This window comes from Agelaius tricolor, unplaced genomic scaffold (genome assembly GCF_023055355.1).
Source record: "Agelaius tricolor isolate 1412-34295 unplaced genomic scaffold, bAgeTri1.0.p SCAF_1, whole genome shotgun sequence".
NCBI lineage: Eukaryota > Metazoa > Chordata > Aves > Passeriformes > Icteridae > Agelaius > Agelaius tricolor.
The window spans coordinates 67,089,466-67,113,951 of record NW_027269261.1 but is presented as its reverse complement, the minus strand read 5'-3'; the positions used below and the strand labels follow the sequence as shown (position 1 = coordinate 67,113,951).

At 38.5% G+C, this 24,486-nt stretch overlaps 1 protein-coding gene across 1 annotated transcript in view; it reads left to right on the top strand.

Moving 5' to 3' along the window:
• Window positions 1-24,486, top strand: part of NT5DC1 (5'-nucleotidase domain containing 1) — a 124,652-nt gene that overhangs the window by 86,464 nt on the left and 13,702 nt on the right. Inside the window, exons 9-10 of the mRNA XM_071438247.1 lie at window positions 19,735-19,853; window positions 20,645-20,803. Coding sequence (XP_071294348.1) covers window positions 19,735-19,853; window positions 20,645-20,803 — 278 coding nt within the window. The remainder of the gene's footprint in view (window positions 1-19,734; window positions 19,854-20,644; window positions 20,804-24,486) is intronic.

Below are 24,486 nucleotides of genomic sequence, written 5' to 3'. Positions count from 1 at the left end.
TATTTAAAGAATTTAAAGGAAATTAGGAGAACTGTACCAATAAAATTGTAAAGCTGAAGGAAAGAATTTATGATGGAAATCTGACAGCATTAAGTGTGTTTACTTTGGCTAAATAATGAGAGAGCAGGTGAAAAAGAAGCACCCCTGTACTCACTTAATTTAATTAAAACAATCTGAAGCACTTGGCAATGTTGTCCATTAGGTAATTAGGGTTGTAACACAGGAGGTTTATAAGAGCAATGTTCATTTAACTACAAATAACACTAAAATGTTGCTGAAGACCATTTACTTTTCCATATTTTGGTAAATACCTTTATGATTAAGTTACCTGAAAATTAATCTTATAGCCAAAATAACTTAAGTCAGCATACACTGAACCACAGTTGATCATTAATTTATGACAGGAAAGGCACCGTTCCAGCCCCAAAGAAATTTTGCTTGTGTAACTTCTACAGTAAGTCTGGAACAAGCAGCAAAAATACATATTGAAACTATATTTTAATGTTTCCCATATTTATATAGGAAAATAAGAAGTATCCTAGGTGTGATTTTTAAAGGCTTAGTTCAAATAGTTGCCAAGCTGACAATTTGAGAAAAAAGTCATCTCAGAAGGGAAATTGAAACTATTTGTATGAAAGGAGAAAGAGGAATAAAATCATAAAGGGTGAAAGAGGCTTAGTTCTGCAACCATTTGATTTAGTTTTGTATAAAGCAAATTGAAAATAAAATGTAATTCACTTAGGATTTCTTTTAAACAATCTGATTAGCCTGACTTCCTGAGGAAATCCTGCTGTGTCCCTCTGTCAGAAATCCAGCCAGTAGCTTTTGGACCTGTTGGACAGTTTCAGTGAATTTAATAGACAGCCAAAAAGCTCCAGGATTCTTTGATGAGGGGGTTTTTTGGGGTTTTTTTGGTGCAAAAAAGGGGCAAAATAGAGGGAGAAGACCAAGTTATTTTCTCCATTGATAATATGTAGCATTGGCATAATCACCACATTGAACTGTAAGGACGAGTTTTCATGAAGATGTTTCTTTCTCTGCTTTCAAACAGGAACAGCATTATCTGGAGTCCTCTTATTGACTTAGTGGTTTTCATTCAGTTTATACCCTGACAATGCAAAGGGGCTCAAATGTCAGTCAATCACTCATTATGTTAATACCTTATTAATGCAAAATAAAATGTAGTTTTTGTTCTGGACACTTCACTATCTAAATAGATGAAGCACACAAACATAACTAAAGTAATAATCAGATAAATAATTTGTTAAAACAACTAACCTGAGAGTGTATTTTTTTTCTTAATATGTTTGTATCCAAAGACAGTAACTGCTTTCTTCTGCAAGACCAACCACAACATTCACAGCAAAGACTTACACACATAGGACAGATTTTTAGAGATATGTTTAAAAGAACTGTAGATCTTGTTTAAGACTACATGAAGTTTAAACCATAAAAGTAGGAGCATTTATATGTGAAATTTCCCAAAATAATAATACATTTCTATAATGTTTATTCTGCTGCCCTACCTCTGTGTTCCTCACAGCATCTGAAACAGTATACAGTGAAGCTTCTAACACATTGACAGGGAGTGGTTTTCCAGTTTTCAGAATTTTTAAGGCTTTCTTTCATATCAGAACCACTGAAAATTCAAAATTGCAGTTTCTAGTTTCTTTCTTCCTGCTGGCACTACACACTTCAGGCAGAAGAGTTTGGCCACTGTGTTGCAGATCAGGGGGACAAAATTTTCATATTTTTCCTTTGAAAAATTAAAAATCTGTAGGTGAAAATCATAGTAAATATTTTCTTAAAGCACAGAGACTAAACTTTTGCTAAGGTAATTTAGGGTAAAAATTGTTCTAGGAAGAAATGTGTTGGGAAGTAATGTGTTGTTTCTAGGAAGAAAATAAACTGAAGTAATTGCTTATCGTTGTTACCCATTTCTCCAGGTCTGAGTCTCAACCATGTTCTTCCAACCATTAGGTCTGAGCTGCAATAAATTCCTAATGATACCATTTTTCATAGTGCTATAAATGGACTTAAGGATAAGGCACAAAATATGGAATGTGTTCTTAATTTCAAATTTCCCAAGTGTTGCATTGTGTGCTGGAGCTAAATATTATTTATCTGTAACAGGACTTCTGCTCCAGATTTTGAAGGAAAGGTTTTGAAGTTTACTAAAGAGAAGGATAAATTCTTTTCAGTGAATTAGTTCAAAAGGCAGTTGTATTCAGTAGGCATTTGAAGGAGAACGAGAAACAGGACAGCATGACAAAGGAGACATTGTCTGGAAATGTGATATTGGGTAACAGCTCTGAAAAAGTGTTTTTTTCAGCAGACAAGTAATTTTAGAGCTAATCCATTTAGAAACCATGAAAAATTATTTTAATTGATCAATTAAAATTGCATCACTATTTCATTTTCAAGATGTACATCATTTAAAGCAACCAAAACGCTGTTTGAAAGCCTAAACAATTTGTGTCACTGGGGCACTGAAAAGCACAATAATTATTTATTTAATTTTGCATAATTTTTCTCAAAGTACCATTCTGTTAAGTGAAGGAACAGTTTATATGTATCTTTACAGATTTTAGGACAGCTACACTTATTTTGATCTGGCAAAATGGTTTTTATGATTAGGGGTAACTTATGTAGCAAAGGATATATTTTGTGAAAACAGAGCTGCACATAAAAATACCCCCAGACTTTGCTACCATGATATAAATACTCCATAACTAACTTGTTATTCATGAGGTTGTATTTCCTTTTACATAGGGAAATTCTTCTCATGGTTCTTGAAAGTACTAATAATATCTTGAGCTACAAGACCTAAGGATCAAGTTGAAAGTGTTTGCGTAAATCCTATGTTGACAAGAAAGGATTTTCTTTGCTTTCAACAGCTACATCCAGCTTAAAATAATTTCTCATTTCCTGAAGGGCTCGAAGGAATATAAATAGAAAAGACAGTTGTGAATTATATGATAATCTGCAATACATGAAGATTTCTGTAACATTTGACAACAGAGCTTTCCCTTTATCACATCACTTTTTAATGAATATCAAATTACTAGCCTGACTGCTAGTCCTGATCATTGCCAGATACATCCAAAATTATAATTGAAATGCTAAAGGTAACCCTTAATTCCCTGGAAGCCTTCTCTAAGTCTGTATTCACAGGGAAGTCTGCTTGGTCTTAAAGAAGGCTTATATATCTTTTATTTTCAGCTCAGGCACAGCTGTCTTTTCTGATCTGGTTTGTTTTTGTTTTGGTTTTTTTCCCATAAATTGGAAATGTACTGCTGACTGTTCAGTGCCTGAATTTAAAACACACACTTAAAAACTTATGTATAGCCTCATGTGTATGTGTATGTATCTGTACAGGCTGAAAACAATCCTAGAGATGTAGTGCCAGTGAATACCACTTTCAAAGCCTGCTTTCAGTTACATTTCCAGGCTGCCTTCCTTCCTCCTGAACTCAAATTTCTGTCCATCTTAAGGTGCCTCTGCTGCAGAATGTAGCTTCCCATTTAAGAAACTTTCAGTCCTCTAATTTTTTATGGTTTTCTGGTAACTGCCATTTTAACAGTTCTGTGCAGAAGCTTCTTCTCCACCCTTCTAAAAATACAAGAAAATTCTACAAGCCGAAAGGACCAATTAGAAAGGAAAATATGGAGATGGGATATAAAAGACCATGTTTCTGGTATGAAGACCATCTTTGGTTATTAGGGACTGCAAGACTTCAGAAGGTGGTGATCCCATGTCTGCTACTTGAGTTTTCTTTGCTATCTTTTGTGAACAACTGGGTTTGACTATGCCAGAGATGGGCTGGGGGATCCAGCTGGTGGGGACATGGGAGGAGAGAGGTAGAGTAAGAGCAGAGCAGGACATGGAAGCATAGAGAGGAAAGGGATTTCACACTGATGGGGTTTTCTGAATATCAGGTCTTTGCTTTTTGACTTCTACTGTTGCCTCAAGGAGGACTTTTGCAATAAGGCTAGTGTGTCAAAGATAGCTTAAAATGATGTACCCATGTCCTGGGCTGACTGGGGCTCCCAGCTGGCCCTCCAGCCAGAGCAGGGGATGCAGCACTGTCCTGCCACAGGTCTCAGAGCTCAGGAAGCCTTTTGCAGGGAAGCCCACAAAGGGCCTCATCTCTCAGGAGGCACAAGCAGAACAACAGCACCAGCAAAGGGCACCTGTGTAATCTTTTCCTCCCCTGGCTCAGGGTGCTCCTTTATCTAATGCAGCTGTGCTTGTTGTCATTCTTCTGGAGATGGTGCCTCTTCAAATCAGTCTGTGTGGATATATTCTGTAACATGAGGCCACATAATAAATGCATTTTTGCTGGGAGGTTGTGACAGAGTGCATGTAAAGGGTGCACTGGCTGCACACTGCATTATTCAAGAGCTATGAAGTCTATAACCATTTCCCATATCTCTTCTACAGGAAGATGCCTTTATATTGTTATAACATCCCACAGTGCCATGTGGCCCTTAAAAGCCATGCTACTCTTTTTTAAGGGAAATGCCGTTTAGCAATTCTTTAAAGTGTATTGGCACTGTTTTTCATGTGATTTCCAGCTTTTTAGGAAAGAAAAAGGATTAAAACTAACAAGTAATGTTATTTTGTACTCTAGTTTTCAAAACTCAATCTTTTTGTACCTCACAGTACATGACATTAAGATTAAGAGTCTCTTAGTGCTCTAATATCAGAAACAGATTCTGTAATAAGCTGACAGCAGGAGGTCCACGATTGAAAGGGATAAAGCATCTTGTTCTGTACCCAAGCCACCACTGAGAAATAATTCCCTACTCTAATCTCAGCCAGGGATTTTCATTTTATCCATGATTTCTGAGAAAAAGGAGTTTGTTTTTAAGCAACTGGTTAGTACAGATGACTATATAGACTTAACTTCATATTCAGTGATAAAACCTGACTGTTTTTAATTTTTATAATGAGAAACCAAAAGTATTATGGAAGTACCTTATAAAGATGCTTCCTTCAGGTGACACCCTCTTTGGCAACATGATCAATGTCTGACTCCACTTTATGAAAAGCAGGCTAGGACAGGCCTGTAGGGCTGACAGTGGAAGAGACATACAAAGAAATTTCATCTCATATACCAAGGTTTGTTTTCATACAAATATTCATAATCCACTGGAGAAGCTCAGAGATTATTTCAAAAAATCCACAATGTTAGGGTTCTTCGATGACTGTTTCACCACCTATCCTTAGTTTAAATGATCTTAGTCTAAAACTATTCCACTTTGTGTACATCCTTTGCAAAGATATCAGCCACTCCAGATTTTTTTTCTTGACAGTGTAAACAGTTGTCTCAGAGACTACTGGTTTCCTGATATTATTTATGTCCTGTGGACAAACATTTCAAAACTCAACAGGTGTTACCTTGTAATCAAAGGGACTTACCAATAAATCTTTTTAAGGTTTGCTAGATGACACCTGTATGTAGTTTAAAATCACCACTTTGGGAATCATTTGAGAACAGAGGTGATCATTTCCTATCATGTCCTCAATGTTTGTAATTAAGTCATGGGATACGTAAGATGAGAGTCATTTAACTGTCCTGATAGGTTAACAAACTCTTTTCTAACAGTTAAATTTTATTTCATTTTTGATAAACATAGTCTTAGTAGACAGTAACAGTTTGGATTTTGGGTTTTATGTGTTCAGAACAAAGTTCTGTAAATTTAAAACAGGTGCAAAAAGCAAAATAAAGTTGGGCTAGCGCATGCTCACATCCTTTTGCAGAGTAGGTTGTTAAAGTCACAGGCTACTTTCTTTCTGATAGTTTCCAAAGTCCTTGGCTACCATATTTGATGGTCTTTGCCTCATTAAAACAAATGCTTTGTACAATTTTGTTCTATTGCAGAGATAATGAATTAGAACTTGAGGACACACAATTGATCACTAACTGGCAGTGCATCATTTATAAACCTTTTGTGAAATGCGAGAGACACTGCAGTTTGCACTGGTAGTGTGTGTAGCCACTACTGCAGTGACGTGGTTAAACTGGTGTAAGTTCTTCAAGTTGTGACTCTGTAGTAGTTAGACCATGTGGAAGCCAAAGAATGACTTTCCCTTGCAGGACATTCCTCTTGGCAATCTGAGCTGGGAAGCCATTCCTTTTCTTAGGAAGAGGAGTGGAGTGAGTGTGTTTTGTTCTGTTTGTTTGGGGTTGTTTTTTGAACAGGCTTTACTGGTACTTGCTTCAGAAGTGAGGCCAGATTGTCATCACATCGTTTATACAAGTTTATTTACACAAATTATGGGTTTCACTCAGGCATTTTACAGCACATCAGAAGCTGGAGGTTGAGCAGCAAAGCTCTGTTTTTGTTTCTACCAGGAGGGCACCATGTTGGCCTGACTACAGCAATTCACTATAAACCTGGAACACGAGCCAAGGGCTGGGATTTCAGCTAATGCCTGAAACTGGCCATGGGAGGTGCCTGGTTATCAGCTGAACTGGCCAGTGGAAATTGGGTTTGGTGCTCCTTCTTGAGCTCCTTCAGCTCAACCATATTAGCCAGAAGAGCTACCAGGACACAGGCTAATTCTTTAACATTTACTCTGTTTGCCTAAGCATTGAGGATTATGCAATCGTGTGGTATATGTGGGTAGGAATTTCCACCCATCCCTTACTGCAAACCTCTATCAGTACTGCAATTGCAACCACATTTGAGTCTGGCCCAGCATTCTGTGAGATATTACACCCTCAGCAGGCTGGAGAGGAAAAGATGGGCCTATCACTGCCAACCCAGAGAAAGGCTGCAGCACAAACTTCCCCTTGGTTAGATATCTGAGTATCCATCCATGAGAACATAGCTACAAATGACCCAGCTACTGAAAAATGACCCATGAGATCCTGCACCCTAAGAAACTTGCAGTGAATGCAACAGCGCAAGAAAACTTTATAGGAAGATAGTCCCCATTATCTTCACCGTTGTTCATAAACAACTCCCTGTTTAATTTTTCTTTTCTAATGAAAAAAATTAAACAGTGTTTGAAGTAAGGCATCTCTTTGTTGCTGAGTATTGAGATGCATTCTTCAATGCCCATCCTTATTTAAAAGAAAAAAGCTTATGGTAAATATGTCAGGCCAAGGTCCTTATATGTTTGCATAGTGTTCAAAGTACTTCAGAGGATAAAAGGAACAATAAGGTATTCATCCAAAAATCAAAACAGTGAAAAACTGCAACTTGCTTCTGCATAAAGACAGCAGGGGTTGCTTCAGCTGATTACCTTTGATATTAAATAGCGTGTTTGGCACAGAGCTGATAAGAATATTACAGACAACTAGTTCAAAGAGAGTTTAAACTGCTGCTTTCAAAAGCATGGTATCTACAATATTCCTTTTGTTAAAACTGGAAAACATGTTTAGCATATTTGCCAAGTACCCCAAAACAGAATTCTTTGTGTATAGAGAGTATATTTTCATTTTTAAAAGGAGTTACAGTAACTACTACAGTAACACTACTACAAAATCCTAGCTATTGATTACATCATGTTATATTCAAGGCCTTGAAGGATAAAACTCAAACCCCTTTTCTTTAAACTGTTGTGTAAGGATGTGATAAGAGTCACTTTCTGTCTTCTGGGAGCCCACAGGCAGACCAGATAAACAAATGTTAGAAAAACAAAAGCACTGGCTTTTTTGTTTGAGCTAAAGAACCAAGATATTAAGTGACCTCCCCTGCACTGTATCTCTGGCAGATATGTATGTTCACCTAAGATATGTAATGTCCTAATCCAGAAGTAGTGAAGAAAACTGAGTTTGAATAAGGGCTCATCAGTCTTGATTGTGAAAATCCTTTTAGCTCTTTTTAAAGACTTAGCATATGGAAAAATTGACATTATTTCAATTAATTCTGCTAGATTTAATTTTTATGGTTCATTAATATGTCCTTTGTAATTTCAGGGAAGTGGACCCATGAACTTTATGTGTTCTATATTGAAATTAATCAAATTATTTGATAGTTATCCAGCAATTATTTCAAATTATTGAAAGTGATAAGCTCAATTAGTTGTTTATTTTAGAAGACAGCTGCATACCAGTGGTTCAGGCCATGTTTGTGTTTCATTTTATGAAAGAAACTTCCTTCATAGAGAAGCATGTCAAATGCCTTGAAAGACACACATGCACCATGTAATTGGGAGGTCATTAAAAGTCAACATCTACAGAAGATCCTCAGTCATAGTTCTGTGATCACCTTCTGGTGTTGTTTCTTTATTGTCTTCTCTTTTAGGATGCTAGCAGAGAGTAGAACTGTAGTACAGTCTGATCTGGATTATACCAGAGAGATAAGGCAGGGAAACTGCCACACTTAGGAAGCCAAATTAATCTAAAAAATGCAGCTTCTTTTTACAGCAGAATGAACTAAGGGCCTCTCAACCCAAGCCTCTCCTGCCAGTGGGTGCCCACAGAACATAAATTACCATAACCTGAGTCTGTATTTTCAAAACCAAAGCCAAAATGCCTAAATGACCACTTTGTATTCCAGACAAAACCGTGTTCAGCAAACAGATTATCTGGCTTAAGGGAATTCTTCTCCAAGACATGAAAACATTATTAAGAGGAGATGATTCCCTTCATATTCTCTAAGAAAAACAGACAAGATGTAGTAGAAGCAAAGCAGTGAGCACTCAGACTACATTTATAGTGTGATAATAATATGTGATGCATAAAAATGCTTGGGATTCATGGAAGATTTTACACAGAATGTGGCGACCCAGTTCTGTATGGAAGAGAAAAGCAAATGCATATTTCCATACATGAGCAAGGCTTGCCAAACCTACTCTTATTAGCCCCGAGATTGGCTCAGCTGGTTAGAGCATGGTGCTAATAACACCAACGGGTTTGTTGCAGCAGTAGCAGCAGCCATTCTGAAATAATAACTCGAGTTCTCGTGTTTATGTTTCCTTAGAAATGCTAAAGAGTGTGTAACGATTTTTTAGACAGATAATTTGATTCAATACCCACAATTCTAGACTAGAAGGGTGAAATTGTGGTTATGATTGTCTTTTCACCTTCATTCTATTTCCCAGCACATACAAGAGTGTCCATGTCTGGGGGGGAAGAACTAAATGGAAATTTCAAAAGACTGAAAGGAACACTAGGGAGTCAAACCGTGCACAACTCAGCAGCTGTTCTGGCATTAAGAGAGCACATATTTCCATTTTATTTGTTTTGTACAATTTTATTATTAGATGGTTAAACAGATACATTTTATTTTGTCCATGGAATAATAAATGTCCCTCTGGAAAGCTTATAAATTTATGCAGATTATTACCAGACTCTACTGCTGTTTCTAAGTAGGATGTTACACCCTTGGTAGCTTATTCAAAACATGGCTTTTTTACTTGCCAAATCTGTATCAGAGAAATGGATCATTTTAAGAAGCTATTTTTTTGTATGGAGTTGCAAGCCTCTCACTGTCGTGATTTCACCCCAGCCAGCAGCCAAGCCACTCACTCACTGCCCCACCAGCAGGATTGGAGAGATAATCAGAAGGTAAAAGGCAGAAACTCATGGGTCAAGATAAAGACAGTTTAATAAGTTAAGCAGTTTAATAAGTTAACTTTTGAAAGTTAAAGCAAAAGCTGTGCACTCAGGCAAAACTAAACAACTCACAGCTTCCCATGGGCAGGCAGGTGTTCAGCCATGCCCAGGACAGCAGTGCCCCATCACACGTTACTGTGACTTGAGAAGGCAAACTCCATCACTCTGTGTTTCCCTTCGTTCTTCCTCCCCTCACTTTATCTACTGGGCATGATGTCAAATGATCTGGAATATCCCTTTGGTCAGTTGGGGTCCTGTCCCAACTGTGTCTCCTCCCAAACTCCTATGGCACCTCCAACTTTCCTTGCCAGCATGGAAGTACTAAAAGCAGAAAAGGCCTCGACTCTGTGTAAGCTCAGCAGTAACAAAAATATTTTATTTTGTTACTGTGCTCAGCACAAATCCAAAACACGGCCCCCATACCAGCCACTTGGAAGAAAATTAACCCTCCCCCAGCGACACCCACCAGGTTCCTTGAAACAAAAATTGACTCAGAATTACATTTTAAGCCATACATCAAAAATCAAAGGTCTGTTTTGAAACAATGAAGTACCAGGAATAGATACAGAAACCAGTGTGTAGAAACTGCTCTGGCTGTCCACCATATATCCTCAGCCACCTCCCACTGCAGGCAGTGAAGGGCCAGCAGTCCTGGTCCATGGAGGGCTTTGCAGTGCCCAAACAGCAGTGCCTGCACTGCACACTGACCCAGCGCTGTGTTTGCTGTTGCAGAGCCTTCACACTATTTCTGCACCTGAATCCCAGCTGAGGTGTGCTCATTGCTAATTACAGACCTGCAGTGCTGATCAAGAGCCCCTGGTCATGCAGAAGTGGCACAGACCCTATGGAAGATGAGGTGCCCAAGGGATGGATCAGTAGTAAAAATTTGTAAACTTTGCTGGTCCACTAACATTTAGTGCAAACCTGTGAGAAATAATTTCATGTTCTGGTTCTTAAAATGATGTCAAAATCCAAACAGAATTCCTGGAAGGAAGAAAAATTACCTGTGAAATGGGGGACTTAACAGTATGACTTTGCAGGGCAAAAAACATTCTTTGACATATATAACATGTGCATAAACAATACATTATAGAAGTAAGGAGTTTTTTTCTCTGTGTAATTTTTTTCATCAGTTGAATTCAAAAGAATAGATGAGTAGACAGAGAACCTCATAAAGAGTTACCTTGTGATTTGATTCGGAACCAATTTGGAAATTTAAATCCAGGCAGTTTGTAGTAAAGCAAAAATAAAATTGTGTATGGTACATTCCTGGCAAAGCAAGAGCTGGCAACGGATGCAGAAAGCTTCCCTTCAGCATAGTTTCCATGAATCTGTATGTGCTGGTTTTGATTAAGGAGCTTTAGAGTTCTCTTGTGTGTTCTCCAAAATGTCAGGCTTTTATTAAGGTTAGTCTTTAGAATTGCTTTTTGCAGAAAGCACATTTTGCTTTTTTGATCTGCTATTGGAAGCAAGTAGTGAAAAGAGCCCTAGAAATTAGCTGAGAACATGTAGAGGAGTCATAATCAAAGCCTGGGCTGAGATCTGCTTCAGTTTAATATGACAGCTGATCTCTGCCTCAATTTCCCAGTTTCTTAATAGGGCAGCTTACCCAATGTTTATGAAGCAACCAGGAACCACAAAGTGGCAAGTGGCAGAGATCTGCAGCAAACAGCAGATGTGGATTTATCACATGAGGTAAATATCAAGTGTGTAGAGAGTCACCTTGTTCAGGAGCAGCTCTGCTTCTCCCACCAAGTACAGGGAAATAATAGGTCAGAAAATACAAAAATGGACATTCCTTGGCTGGTAAGCAAACATGGAACACTGCGTTCTTTAGGTGAGCCTAAGTCCTCCGTAGCTAATGTTCCAAAATGAATTAATTCTTGCAACCTGAAAGCTCAAAACCAAAAGTGATGTACCATCTTCTTCCTCATGTCTTTGTTCTTCAATCTGTCTTTATTATTCACATTAGGCTCCAGATGTCCTAACTTCAATATGTATGCTGCATGTTTTGTTAGGTAGAGTTAGCGACCCCAGGACTTTTTCTCTTCATTAGCAAACATGTTCATTCTATCTTGATTCTTATCTGCTGTGAAACCACTTCATATATTATTACTGTCCACAGATTCTAGTTGCCTCTGTGATACTACCAGACTAAGGTTGAATGCTCCAAGATTATTATTTTTTCTGGAATACTAGTAGCAAGAGATTTTTATCTGTGAAATTCCTGCATAGAGAGATCTGGCACAATGCCCTTGGTTCTGAGAAACAAGATAAAGCACATTTTCATATAAATGCCCAAGTGGTTTTGCAAACCACACAAAATGCACAGATAAGGAACTGGAAAGGTAATCATAGATTGGTTTGGGTTAGAAGGGGACCTTGAGAATCATCTAGTTCCAACCTTCCTCCTAATGGACACCTTCAGGTAGACCAGGTTACTCCAAGCCCCATACAACATGGCCTTGGATACCTCCAGGGAAGGGGCATTCACAACTTCCCCAGGAAACCTGTTCCACTGCATCACCACCCTGACTGTAAAGATTTTTTTTCTAATATCTAATCTAAAGCTACTCTCAATTTAAACCCATTTCCCATTGTCCTGTCTCTACATGTCCTTGTAAATATTCTTGTCCCATCTTTCCTGTAAGTTCCCTTCAAGGCCCCAGTTAGGTGACCCCCAAAGCTTTCTCTTCTCCAGGCTGAACAATCACAGTTCTCTCAGCCTTTCCTCATAGAAGAGGTGCTCCATCCCCCTGATCAATTTTGTCTCCTTCCTCTGACTCAGTCCAGTAGGTCTGTGTCCTTCCTGTGCTGAAGATCCCAGAGCTGGATGCTGTATTCCAAGTGAAGTCTCAGGAGAGAAGGATATTGCAGGGGAATCCTGTCAAAGGCCTTGCAGGAGTCCAGATAAATGACATTTGTAGCTTTTCCCTTATCCACTGTTGTGGTTATTCCATTACAGAGTCACTAGGCTGGTGAGACAGGATTTTCCCTTGGTAAAGCCATGCTGGCTACCTGGACTCTCCTCCCTGTCTTCCATGTGCCTTAGGAAGTGTCTAAGGAATCATTTATCTTTCACTTCTTCAGAAGACTCATTACTACAAATCTTTTCATTTTAGTCTTCCCTGCAAAGGATAACTAAATATACTTTGCCAGAAAGGAGTAGTTTCCAGTTTTACTTGCCATCTCCAGCCCAGTCACATTGTTCTGAGATTAACAGTGACTGTTTCGCATGTAAGAACTCTTCCTGTTTGCTAGAACATTAATTTCCTAACATTTTTCATTTTGTTTATTAAATACAAAGTTGTTCTGAATCTCAACAGATATAGGAACAAGGTTTTGTGTTGATTTTCATTATGGTGTCACCTGACACACCAGGCTCCTTAGCAGACCTTCTTAAATCTCTGCCAGTTTTTCTTACCCTGTCATATTCTTTGTCCCTCCTTTGAATTCATTCATGACTGTGATCCACAGGGCCATGAAATTGTCCCCAGACCTCAAGAGTGAATTTGTTGTCATATCTCTGCCTTCCATCACATACTCACACCTTCTCCTTACCTTCTTTTGTAATGTTTTTATCTAGAAGGAATAGTAATAATATAAAATGCAGTAGAGACTGTAATAAAATCATCCTTATTGCAAAAAATAATTGCAAAATCACCATTGGGATTCATTGATGGTACATGAACAGAGATATGACTCCAAGGGAAGAATCTAAAGTGAGTGTTAGGTGCCTCTTTCAGTGCCTCTTGAACGATTTCTAAAGCACAGGGAAACAAAATATAAGGCAGAAAATACATCAGAAAAAAAGTGTATTTGCTGCTGAACAAAACCACCCAGGGTGATTGTGGGTATGTTTCATATTTTTTCATATCTATGATTTTAAACTATTAGTGGCAGTTACTATATTTTCTGGGAGAAAATGGTCCTTAACTATGTAATGCTATTGTATTCTAATTAAATATTTTTTCTTTGATTGTTACTTTCCTCATTTATAAGGCTCTGGATCTTTTTACAAAACCAATAAGATTCAGAAGAAAACTGCTCTAGAGAGGGAATTTATTTATTTTCCTACCATTTTGTACCTTTCCAAGATCCTAATTTAAAAAAACAAGAGAATAAGAAAACCCTTACAAAATATGTGCAATGAAGTGAAATTATATAATGTCCACCTTACCCTTGCAGAGTATAAGTTTTCTTTTCTATAATTGCAATTAAATAAAATTACAGAAAACTGTTGCCAAATTTGCATATGAACTACAATTAAAAATGAACTTGTAGGAGAGTCATTTTCCAAAAAGGGATTTTTCTTTTCTGAGAAAAAAAGATGGCCTTGCTTGTATCAGTGTTTCAAACAGAAAGGCTTTGTTAGTCACACTGTTCCTGGGAAGGCAGAAAATTTATGCTTTGACAGTTTTGAAAACAAATCACTTAATCTGTAGGGAGCTGTTATTTTCAGTTCTTGTAGCACAGCAATCAAAACCTTCAGGAGAAACTTATTTGCTGATTCTTCTCCAAAGGAACTACTGATTTTCTTATAAACAAGTAAAACTTCAGAGGAACTTACTTGCTGATGTCTCTAAAGGAACTACTGATTTTCTTGTAAACAAGTAAAACTTCAATATCATCTCTAGTAGCCTGTTACTTGGCACAATTAAAGCAGTAAGTCAGATTTTAATGAAACTGTAAAAGGTTTTGGTAAAACTAAAAAAATAATTTTTTTTTTTAATTTGTGCTTAGAGGATTCTGTGGTTTTTATATATGCCCAGGGCAATTTGAGAATACACAAATATAAAATGCACAGATATAAATACACAAAGTACAAATATTTTTTACTTTGGTTTTACTAGGCCTTGCAAAATAGCGGAAGGACAGAAGTCCTTCCTGAGAAAAGCAATTGTTGGTAATGTGATAAACAGTACTTGAATTATTATGAAATAGTTTATTTTTTTCCACAGGGTGGTATCTGTATTTTTTCCTCAGCTTTATCTGTGGTGTTCTTCCAGAGAAGAGCCAGTTTTAGTAGTACTGTTATTTAGTCCTCCATATGACCAAACACACTCACGTTGGGATTGCTAAGCAAAAGAAAGACGTATCACTGCCTATGTCAATTTTAAAATCATGTTCCAGTTTTCAAAACTGAATTTTTACTTTAATTAGTTCAGCCTCCATCTCACCAACCACAAGCCACCTCAAAAAAGGCAGAATGATGCAAAGGCAAGAAGGGGAGGTGATCTTCAGGCTTTTTCTGGGATGGGGGGGGAAACAAAAAACCCCGCAACAAAACAGATTGGACATCCAAGAATGGGGATGGCTGAAATCACCAGTCACTTTGGGAAGCCTTAACCTTTCCTTTCAGCACATCCAGTTAAGGGAATATTTTTTTCTTTATCATGTCCCTGCAGTCAGACAGGGGAGGCACGTGCTGGTGCACAGGCAGATGGATTTCACAGCTGCTTCCAGGGCACAGAAGTAATTCAGGGATGGCAAAACACACACTAATACCTGAGTGAATCATGGAAACCACACAGCAAAGTTGATTGGTCTATACACAGGTGGGTGATACCCTCAGAAGGGTGCCCACAGGGTATGAAGTTTTACATCCAGGAATCTTGTAAGTGCTTGCTTTCTTCATGGAGAACATGCCCACAGGGAAACTCTACAACTTATGTCATCCATCTTGTTATACCTTTACAACTGGAAAAACCCACCTGTGCAGGTCCCTTTGTCCTTGTAAAATGATGCACTTTCCTGCTCTGTTTTCCCTTTTGGAAAGGAGTTTGTCTTTCTTAAGTGAGCTCAAAATGCTCTCCAGAATCAGACTGTGTTTGCAAGCCTGGAACATAACCCAGCTTTTTTAGTAATGCCCTCAGGGTTTGAAATGGCATTGTTTTAAATTGCAGAGAGGCCTATCAGTGTGATAGTTGTGGACCATTGAATGGATTTGTTTTACAGTAACCCCCATGCTGGTAAGCAGAGCTTCAGCATGCAGAACACGAGCCCGTCTGCATGAGATGCCTGCAGGCAGAGAGAGCCCACTGGAGCTGCCCATGGGCAAGAAGAGGCAGGAGCAGCTACAGGCACATAATTGTCACACATTTTTCATACTACTGCACAGCTCAAAGAGGAAGAAAATAACCCTAATAGACAGTCTAACTAGGTCTGTGTGGAAAGGGATTAAAGGCTGTCCAGAGAAAGGCAGAAGGAGGGGATGTAGTGGAGCTGTATGTACAGCACACTTTTGGCTGGCAGGACCTCTGGACACTTGGAATTGCTTTCTTGCCCTGGTGTCTGCCCAGTCAGGTTGATATGAGCTGTCCTCAGGCTCTTTGGTGGGTCCTGGCCCCAGTGTGCAGCCGGAGGAGCAGCACGGGGTGGTTCCTCAGGGGTGGTGAGCTGAAGAAAATTACCCTGGGTGTAGGTGTGGCTCAGTATAGGTGAATAAGTGTTGAAGCATAAATTTGCCCTCACCTCAGCTTCTCTCTTAACTTCATGCTTCCCAACCAAGCCTGTCCCATGGCCTGGGGTCTAACAGTGTAAACACCAGTCAGGCTGGGGATAGATGCCCAGGTTCAGAGCCTTTCCATCTCAGCAGGTATAACCCATAAGAGGACACAGAGCAGACGGCACTAAGCAAGCTGTGCAAAGTCTTTCCCAAAAAGTGACTCTTTGCCAAAGTAAATTACCATCAGTTGTCATTTAAATGAGAATAAGCTTCACTGATTACTTTTTGCATAATCATTCAGAATGAAACCAGATGTTCCTTAGGCGATGCTTTAAAGCTGCAATGCACATTTAGAGGTAGGCAAGAAAATTCTTACAAGAGAAAGGATATTGAGTCTTGTTAGTGAATTGGTTTATCTGAAAAAAACTTATCTTTTATTGGTGATGAAAGTATATTTCTGAATCAGAAGCCATTTTCAGCTGTTAGACAAAGCTATATGGAAATTGCCATCCCAGCAATGTTAATATTGCCCCAGCATGAGTCAAGCTTTCGTTTGTTTTTAAAAAGGAACAGTAACTTCCCTTCAGGAAGACTGCTCTGAATCACAGTTAGGTTTGGGCAAGTGTTTTAATAGAATGATTTTCTAGGTTTAATTATTTTAATTTTACTTGCTTAGTACCTTTACATTTCTTGATGTGGCACATTTTCAGTCTACAGCCAGGAATCTGGTTTGCAGTGTTGTATGAGGCTTCAGAAGGAAGCAGATCACTCTATCTAAATCATCAGAGAAATTCTTTTTGGTTATCCAGTCTGTTTGAAATCATCAGGGCATCTCCTTTTCCTCCTAGCTTATAAGACCTAAAACATCCCCACTTATGTATGTTTCTTCCTGCTGAAAGAATATTTATAGCATTTCTGACCTTTGAATGAACTTTGAAGAATCAATAACAGCAAAGTGGAAAGCAGGTCAGCAGCAGTTTTCTTCTTGACTGAGTGTAGCCAGTATTCAGCTTGGAATATCCAACATGTATTAGGAACTACCATAAACATTTAAGCAACATTTTTGCAGGAAATTTGCAGACTTCTGTAGTGCTGTCATGTAGCTACCCTCCAAAGGTTACAAGGCCAGAGCCATTGGTGTCATTGATGGGTTTTTAAGTTGTTGTGTATTAATTTTTTACATGGCAGAACTTCTACAAAAAGCCTTGAAGAATAATTTTCTTAGCTCTATTTTGCTAGTGGAGAAATGTAAGTGAATTAGAAACTTTTTGTTAATGACTTATCACAACTGAAACACCATTCATTTCCTTCCACTTCAGATTAGAGTAATAAAATGGACAGAGTCACCCCTCAATGTGTGAGCACAAGCAGCCACATGAGATGTTTCAAGACAAGATTTATCCATTCAGAGTTGTTATCCCTATGACCCTACAACTCAGATAATTTAAAGGACCTTTCCTAATTCCTCAAATTTATGAAGTTCCTTCCAAAATCAGTGTTCCCATAATGAACTAGACATCTCAGAGCTGTTTCCTGCCTCCTTCTAAAGGGGAAATTAATTTCCCTTTATTTCATTGCCTAAAAGCAAAGTTTCTCACTTAATTAAATCCTTTCCTTGTCCACAGCTGGCACCCCAGAAAATTCTTGGTGCACCGTCTTTTGCCTACCACAGGTTCCTGGCCAACTAGTTCAGATTGTTACTGTGCATTAGAAGCCTAAATTCCAAATGCCTTGAGTTAAATGAGATGAATCCCATTGCTAGGGGTGACAGTAATAGCTCTCAATGAGCAAGAGGTCTTCTGCCTTGTAATTAGAGTGAATTTTTGCAGCCAGGACTTCCCCTCATGCCATTCCATTGCTAGAGGTAGCAAGTAGGATTTTGCTTTTTACTGGAGCCTTCTGAAACTGCTGTAATACATAGGGCTTCTGTTTGCAAATACAATGTCATTATTCAGAAAATACTTCATAAAAGCTTAAATTTTCTCCATTATGTTCCTGATTAACTGAAATGGAAAGCAATGATGGCTATACAAATCTTCAAAAATTTCAAAAAACTTTATAACATCTCAAAAGAGTTGTTTTCATAAGTTTCTTTTTCTATGTCCATGTCATTTGAAGATTGTGTCTACTTGTTCAGCCAACCATCCAAATATGTCTAAAAATACCAGGAATTTAAAATAAATTTACTGTTATGACAACTTCTGTTTGTTCAGAAGTTGTTTGATCAAAGGTTTTAATAGTCAGGAAATTAAGATTTTTTTAACGGATGCTATCATATTTATTGTTATTGTAATTAGTGTTACATTCCTAAAGAAGAACAAAGGAAAACATTTCCACACAAGTTCTACATGAATTGTTAATGTCAACTTGAATTTCCTTGTTTTTTCCTAGTTTATAAAACAGCCTTAATATAGAATCATTTTGTCTCAATTTCTTCAAATTTGTACATTCATAATATTAAAGAATGGATTCATTCCTCTCTCCACACACCCATTTCCCTCTTTTTGTTTATTTTTTAATTTCTTTCAAAGATCAATTTATTTCTCCATGTACATCTTCAGTGCTCGTAAAACATAAAGCTGTCTTAGCATTTCACTGTTCTCCATAATTTGCATTTCAGCTTTCAGCAGTCTCTAACCAAGTGGAAGTTGCTCTTTTCCTCTTATTCCTAACACATTTTAAGTGCTTTGAAAAATTCTCTAAAGCAAGAGAAAACTGAAGTTCTGATGTTACACCTAAGTCAGATCTAAGTACTGTATTGGTTTCTAACTCTTCTGTCTCTAGCATAAAATTAAGACATGGTTGAGACTAAATAGCAAAATCAACCTTTTGTTTCACCAGTTCAATAGACAAAAGACATTCATATTAATACTTCTGATGAAATTGTAGTTTATCAGTTCATTGAGACTGCTATTTTGGCTCCAGCAAGAAGCTAAAGTTCATCTGGCAATAACACAGGGATTTGAAAAAGCAACAAGGTTACGTGGACACTGGGACAGATCCATGCTTTGAAACCAGCCAGAGACAAAGCCTATGGCAGAACTGGGTGATGACCAGGGAGTTTCAGTTTCTACTGAATTGTCTAATTTGCTGACACTGCCAGAGTGGGTACATGTCAATTTGGGTTATACCACCGTCAGCAACATTGGGGTTGTTGTACGCTCATCATTTGCCCACTCATCATTTCTTCAAAACTGTATGATAACTGGAACTGCTCATTGTTTGTGCTGATCTAAGGCTGGTGAATGCCCTTAGGAGCTACTTCAGTCTGTTTTGTTGGGTGTATGTCAGTCCTTAAAAACTGTGGGTCATTTTTATGCATGGCAAGGTACATGCTGTCTCTTACAGTTTGTTTTATCTCATGGTTTCACCTTCATCTGTGGCAGCTCCATCAGTCTGGTCTGTGTGGCCTCCTGCCTTTGCTGCTGCAGTGTTTGGGTGGCAAAGTCCATGAATTTAAGTCCTTAGGTCTTCTTCTGTAGTCAGTGCACACAAGGCTCAGCTTCTTCTTTTCTCACAAATGTCTGCCTGCCCCCAGCTACCAAACACCTTGACTGAATCCACAGTCAGTACCAGAACTCCAGCCAGACACTGGAGCTGGTTTAATGTCAAAATAGACCAGCTGTGCACAGGCAGCTTCTCACACATCTCACAAGTACAGGAGGATGGGCTGGTCTCACTAACAGCATGCAATTTGGCTTGGTGATTTCAGAAAATGATGAGGAGCAGGAGGCTCTGCTGTCACTGGACAAGCCTGGTTGGTATTCCCAAGGTAATGCTATCCAGCTTTATGATCTGCTGAAGAAGATGACTGGCAAGTTGGATCCCAAGGTATGTTACAAGTGAGAGTAAATCTTTCTGAAAATACCCTGTTTCACTCAAGAATTCACCAGACAAACTTTCATTATAGTTATTGATGTGATTGGTTCTGCAGCCCAGAACTTCAAGTAGCATATTTGTCTTCTTATCAGTAGAATATGTAAACTTTCTAGATGTAAACTTTCTGTATGCAGGGTAAACATTTCAGCAGCTTTGGGAAGAATCAGGTTGTAATCAGGAAATACCCCTGAGGAAATAGATCATAAAGATTAAAAGACAGCATCAGTAAAAACGAGGAGTATGTTAAGTACAGGTCTGGATAGGTGAAAATGCCACTAAAGATGGTGTAACAACATTTTTCATAATGAATAAATTCCTCCCTGGACACAGAAGAGTTTTGAGTCACCAAGAAGAATGTTCTTTCTTGTTTCCAGTGTAGTCTAAAACTTGTTCCAATTCAGTGTATTTTTTTGGTAATCTTTCTATGGCTTCCTGTCAGGCTATTTCTGTCAGCCAAAAAACTCACACTTCCTTTTGCTGGTCCCAGTTAGGCTTCCTTTTCCAATGCCCATGGAGAGTGAGAGCAAGGAGGGTGTGTGGGGCCAGCCTTTCCCTTATGGAGCTGGTTGAAGATAAAGCCCCAAACTTGACATTAATAGGATCTCTGCATGTCTTGACCAAGTGTAAACATGGAGGAATTTTTATTAGGTCATTTGAAGGCTCTTTTTCTCTCTCTGTGAAATACAGTTTGCTTGTGTTTTCCTCATATGCAATGAACTTCTAATTTGCTTCTTCCCTCACAGGTTGTTTATTTTGGTGACAGTATGCACTCAGATATTTTCCCAGCTCGTCACTATAGCAACTGGGAAACTGTCTTCATCTTAGAGGAGCTTCTAGGGGACAAAGGTATAGTGCCTGCAAAGGCTGAATCTGAGCCATTGGAGAAGAAAGGAAAATATGAGGTAAGGGTTCCTGCAGATGTTTCCTGGAACAGAATAAAGTAAATTACAAAAAAGCCTCATGTCACCTGCACTAGGAATCAACCTGCTTGTCTTACCATGGTGCTGGCAGCATCAGCATCCCCCACAGATGTGTCCTCCTTGTCTTACCAGGAGGATGCTGTTCTGTCCCAGCTCAGCAATGCATGGGTGACAAGGCACCTCTACCTGGAGCTAAACCATGGATCTCAGAAAAGGGGCTGTGTGTGCTCTCCCTTAGCAAGAACCTTTTTAGAAACAAGATCCCTCCATCCCACAAGGAAAAATTTCAAGCTTAGTTATCACAAGTCCAGTGCCTGAACTCTGCTGAGTTCATGGTGTTTCCCTGTGTGTTGTGGCCAACTGTAAACACAGAGGAATTTTTATTACATTGTTTTGAAGGTTGCTTTCTGTCTATGTGAAATATGGTTTGCTTGTGCTTTCCTTGTATACAAATAACTTTTAATTTGCTGCTTCCCTCACAGGTTGTTATTTTGGTGACAGCTGTGCTCAGATAAGAGGAGCAGCTTCAAAATCCAGCCCAGTGCAGACTTACTGATAGTTACCTCAGATAAATAATATGATTTTCAGGTTGATCACTGCTGGGAAGCAGGGCCTTAGCACTGCTGTCACCCTTTAATTCTCCCACAGAAGGTGGAAGGTTACTATGATTTATCCTTTCCTCTGCTCCCAAAGAGCAAAGTAGATAGAAAACAGCACTGAGATGGGTGATGGGGCAGCATTGTACCTCCAGCATGTCCCATGTAGGTAGGAACTACAGCAAGGCTTCACTCTCCATTTGGAGTGTCTCTTCATTTCATATGCTACTAAATAAATAGGTCATTTTCTTCTAACTGCAGAAAAATACAGATGCTTTTCACACTTTTCTTTGTAACGCACCAAACTTTATTTTTCTTTTAAAATAATTACTCTTTGTGATTAAAAGTTGACTTACCAATAGAAAAGATCTGGGAGGTGCATTTATACTTGGTGTGTTTTTAATCCAAGTGTTATAAAAGCTCCTGGTTTTAATGTAGAAAAGGGTCTCTTCAACGGGACTAAAACAATATAGATGTGATATCTTTATCTTATTTTTTTAATAGACATATCTCATATTTTCCCCCACTACCTGATTTCTAAACTGTAGTCAGACAAAGACATTTCAGTCACTGAAATAAGGAAATGTAATCATTAATGTTTAGGCCTTTTCCTGGGTTGTAAATAAACAAAAATGAAGTCAAAAAAATTTAATATCCTATCAAGAGAATGTATTTCTCAGTAGGAAGGGGAGGTGGGGGAGGAAGAGCTAATAACACATACAGGTTAATACAATTTGATTTAAATAATTAATGCTTTAAAAATAAATCCTCCATAAATTTGTTCATTCTCTAACTGGAGATTCTGCTGCATTGCTGCATAAGATTTAAAGTTTGGGGGATTTGTTCAACATGGTTTCTTAAGCATGTTCAATACATGCTTTTGAAGCACACATTTTTAAACAGAGAGACAGAAGGTGGTTCTTTTCCTGGAAGTACAAAGAGTAATGGATTGGTTTCTTTCTGAGCCCACAATGATGATTCGGTTTTCCCGTGTTGCGACATCTCTCCTCACAAGATCCGTCTTCTCTATCGCAGCAGTTGTCAAGCAGCAAATTGAGACTTTTAGACAGGTGCTTGATGTTTCACTGGCACTGTAGCACTCTTGACAAGAGATTGCAGTATCTCAGGGAGGCACCACCCCTGCCACACACAGCCCCTGTTCCGTTTACACCTGCTACCAGTGACAGCGAGCAAGCAAGGGAGAAATGAATTGCGTTGATTAAAGGAACCTGAACCAGGGGGGCCGTGGCAGGTCAGTGGTGTTATTTCATTACCAGGCTGCTCACTGGAGTCTGAACAACAGGTCACATCCATATCTCTGCAGTTGACTGGGCACCACTAACTTAACAGGACTAGTTCAAAGGGACTCCCTTCACAAACCTATGAGAGTTTTATTTTCATTTCCCCAAGCAACTTCTCCCATTAACCCTTTGGTTAAGAAGGGAGAAAAGCCAATTCAAAGGATTGTACAAAGTCAGGTGTTTCTGGAAAGTTAGTCACAGATTAGATTTCATCTGGTTAATCAGCCTTAGTGTTCATTGGCAATAAAATACAGTACTACTGTAGATTTTCCATGCCATGCTATGTGTGCAGAGAGGGACTAAAAACTTAATACATAGTGCAACTCTCAATGCTATCACTCTTTACTATTAAAGTAAGAAAGTATTACTTTAATTGGCAATTGCATCTTTCAGAAAGAAATGACAAAAATCTGGTTTTAGTTGTTTGACTGGTATTTCGTCACTAACAGTGAGAGGGGAAGAAAACAACCTCCTCACACACCAAGTGGGAGACTTGTGATTTCCATTTTCATTTGCAGTTTTTGTCTTTTCCCTTCAATTAAATGCATGATATAAGCAGATACACATAACTGTGAAATCATGGTAACAACTGCAGTTCTTTTAAGTATGTGAGTCATAACCAAATAAGCAAGAAAATAGCAAACTAAAAACTATTTATGCAGTTACTTGGCTTCTAAGTAAATTGCAACATGCAGGGTGAATAAAAATACAAGGCATTTTATTGAAAGAGGATTTGCCTCTCTCCTAGAATTGGGGGTTTGTTTGTTTGGCTGGAGGCTTTGGTTTTGCATTCTGTTCTTTAAATGTGTGATCAGTTCCATCAATGAAAACTCAAAAGGAAAGCTGGAATTTGTCCCAGGATTTCGAGGAAAATTATTACAGAGGAGCTGTCAGTGTGTAAATGAATGGCTTATATGAATGAATGGAGCAGAAATTAAATAATTAATTGGTGGATATACATGATAATTTTGTAGTTAGAAGAGAAAACTTAATTTTTACAATACTGACTGGTGACTGGTTTGTTGTAAAAGTCAGTTCTGTAATCCCTGTATTTCCATTAACTCCCTTGGTGTGACCATAGACAAGGCTATTTCCTTTATGCCTTTTGGCTCTGTTTGTCTCTTTATTCCTGTTTATCTTTGGCACAAATCTAACAGTACTTCCTGGAACAACCTGAGGTGTTGTTGTGAAGCCTGATGTGTTAAAGCCATATTCCTAGGGCAACACCCTGAAGTGCAGCACATTTTATTTTAAATTTTCTAATAGTGATCCCTGTTGTAGTTTAGCTACAATATTCATGTGTGAAATGTTTCATATTTGCATGATGTGTAGGAGGGCAGGTTCTGTGCAACAGAATTCACACCAGTGGCTGGTTTGTCCATTTGTGTGATTCAGGGACATCCCATTGTTGTCATCAGCACAGTTGTGCTGACAGAAACATCTCAAATACTATTACACCAGAAAAACAGTGTTTTGAGCATTGATTTTTTTCTGGCATCAAGAGTCAGTGGTGTGTTATTACCTCAGGACAAAGCATACAATCATCAGTACCATCACTCATACTGGATGCAGTAAAGTATTCCTCAGGCTCTGTGCTTGCTATGGCATAGATGGCAAATCTGCATCTAAATAAAGCTCTTAAAAATACTATTGGCTTGGTCTTCCACTCCTCTCTCCTTTACATCTTTCATTCTTTCATCCCTTTACCAAATGTAGAAAACCTTCAATTGGCTCCCTGCTAATTAGTATTTTGGAAAGGTCATTTGTA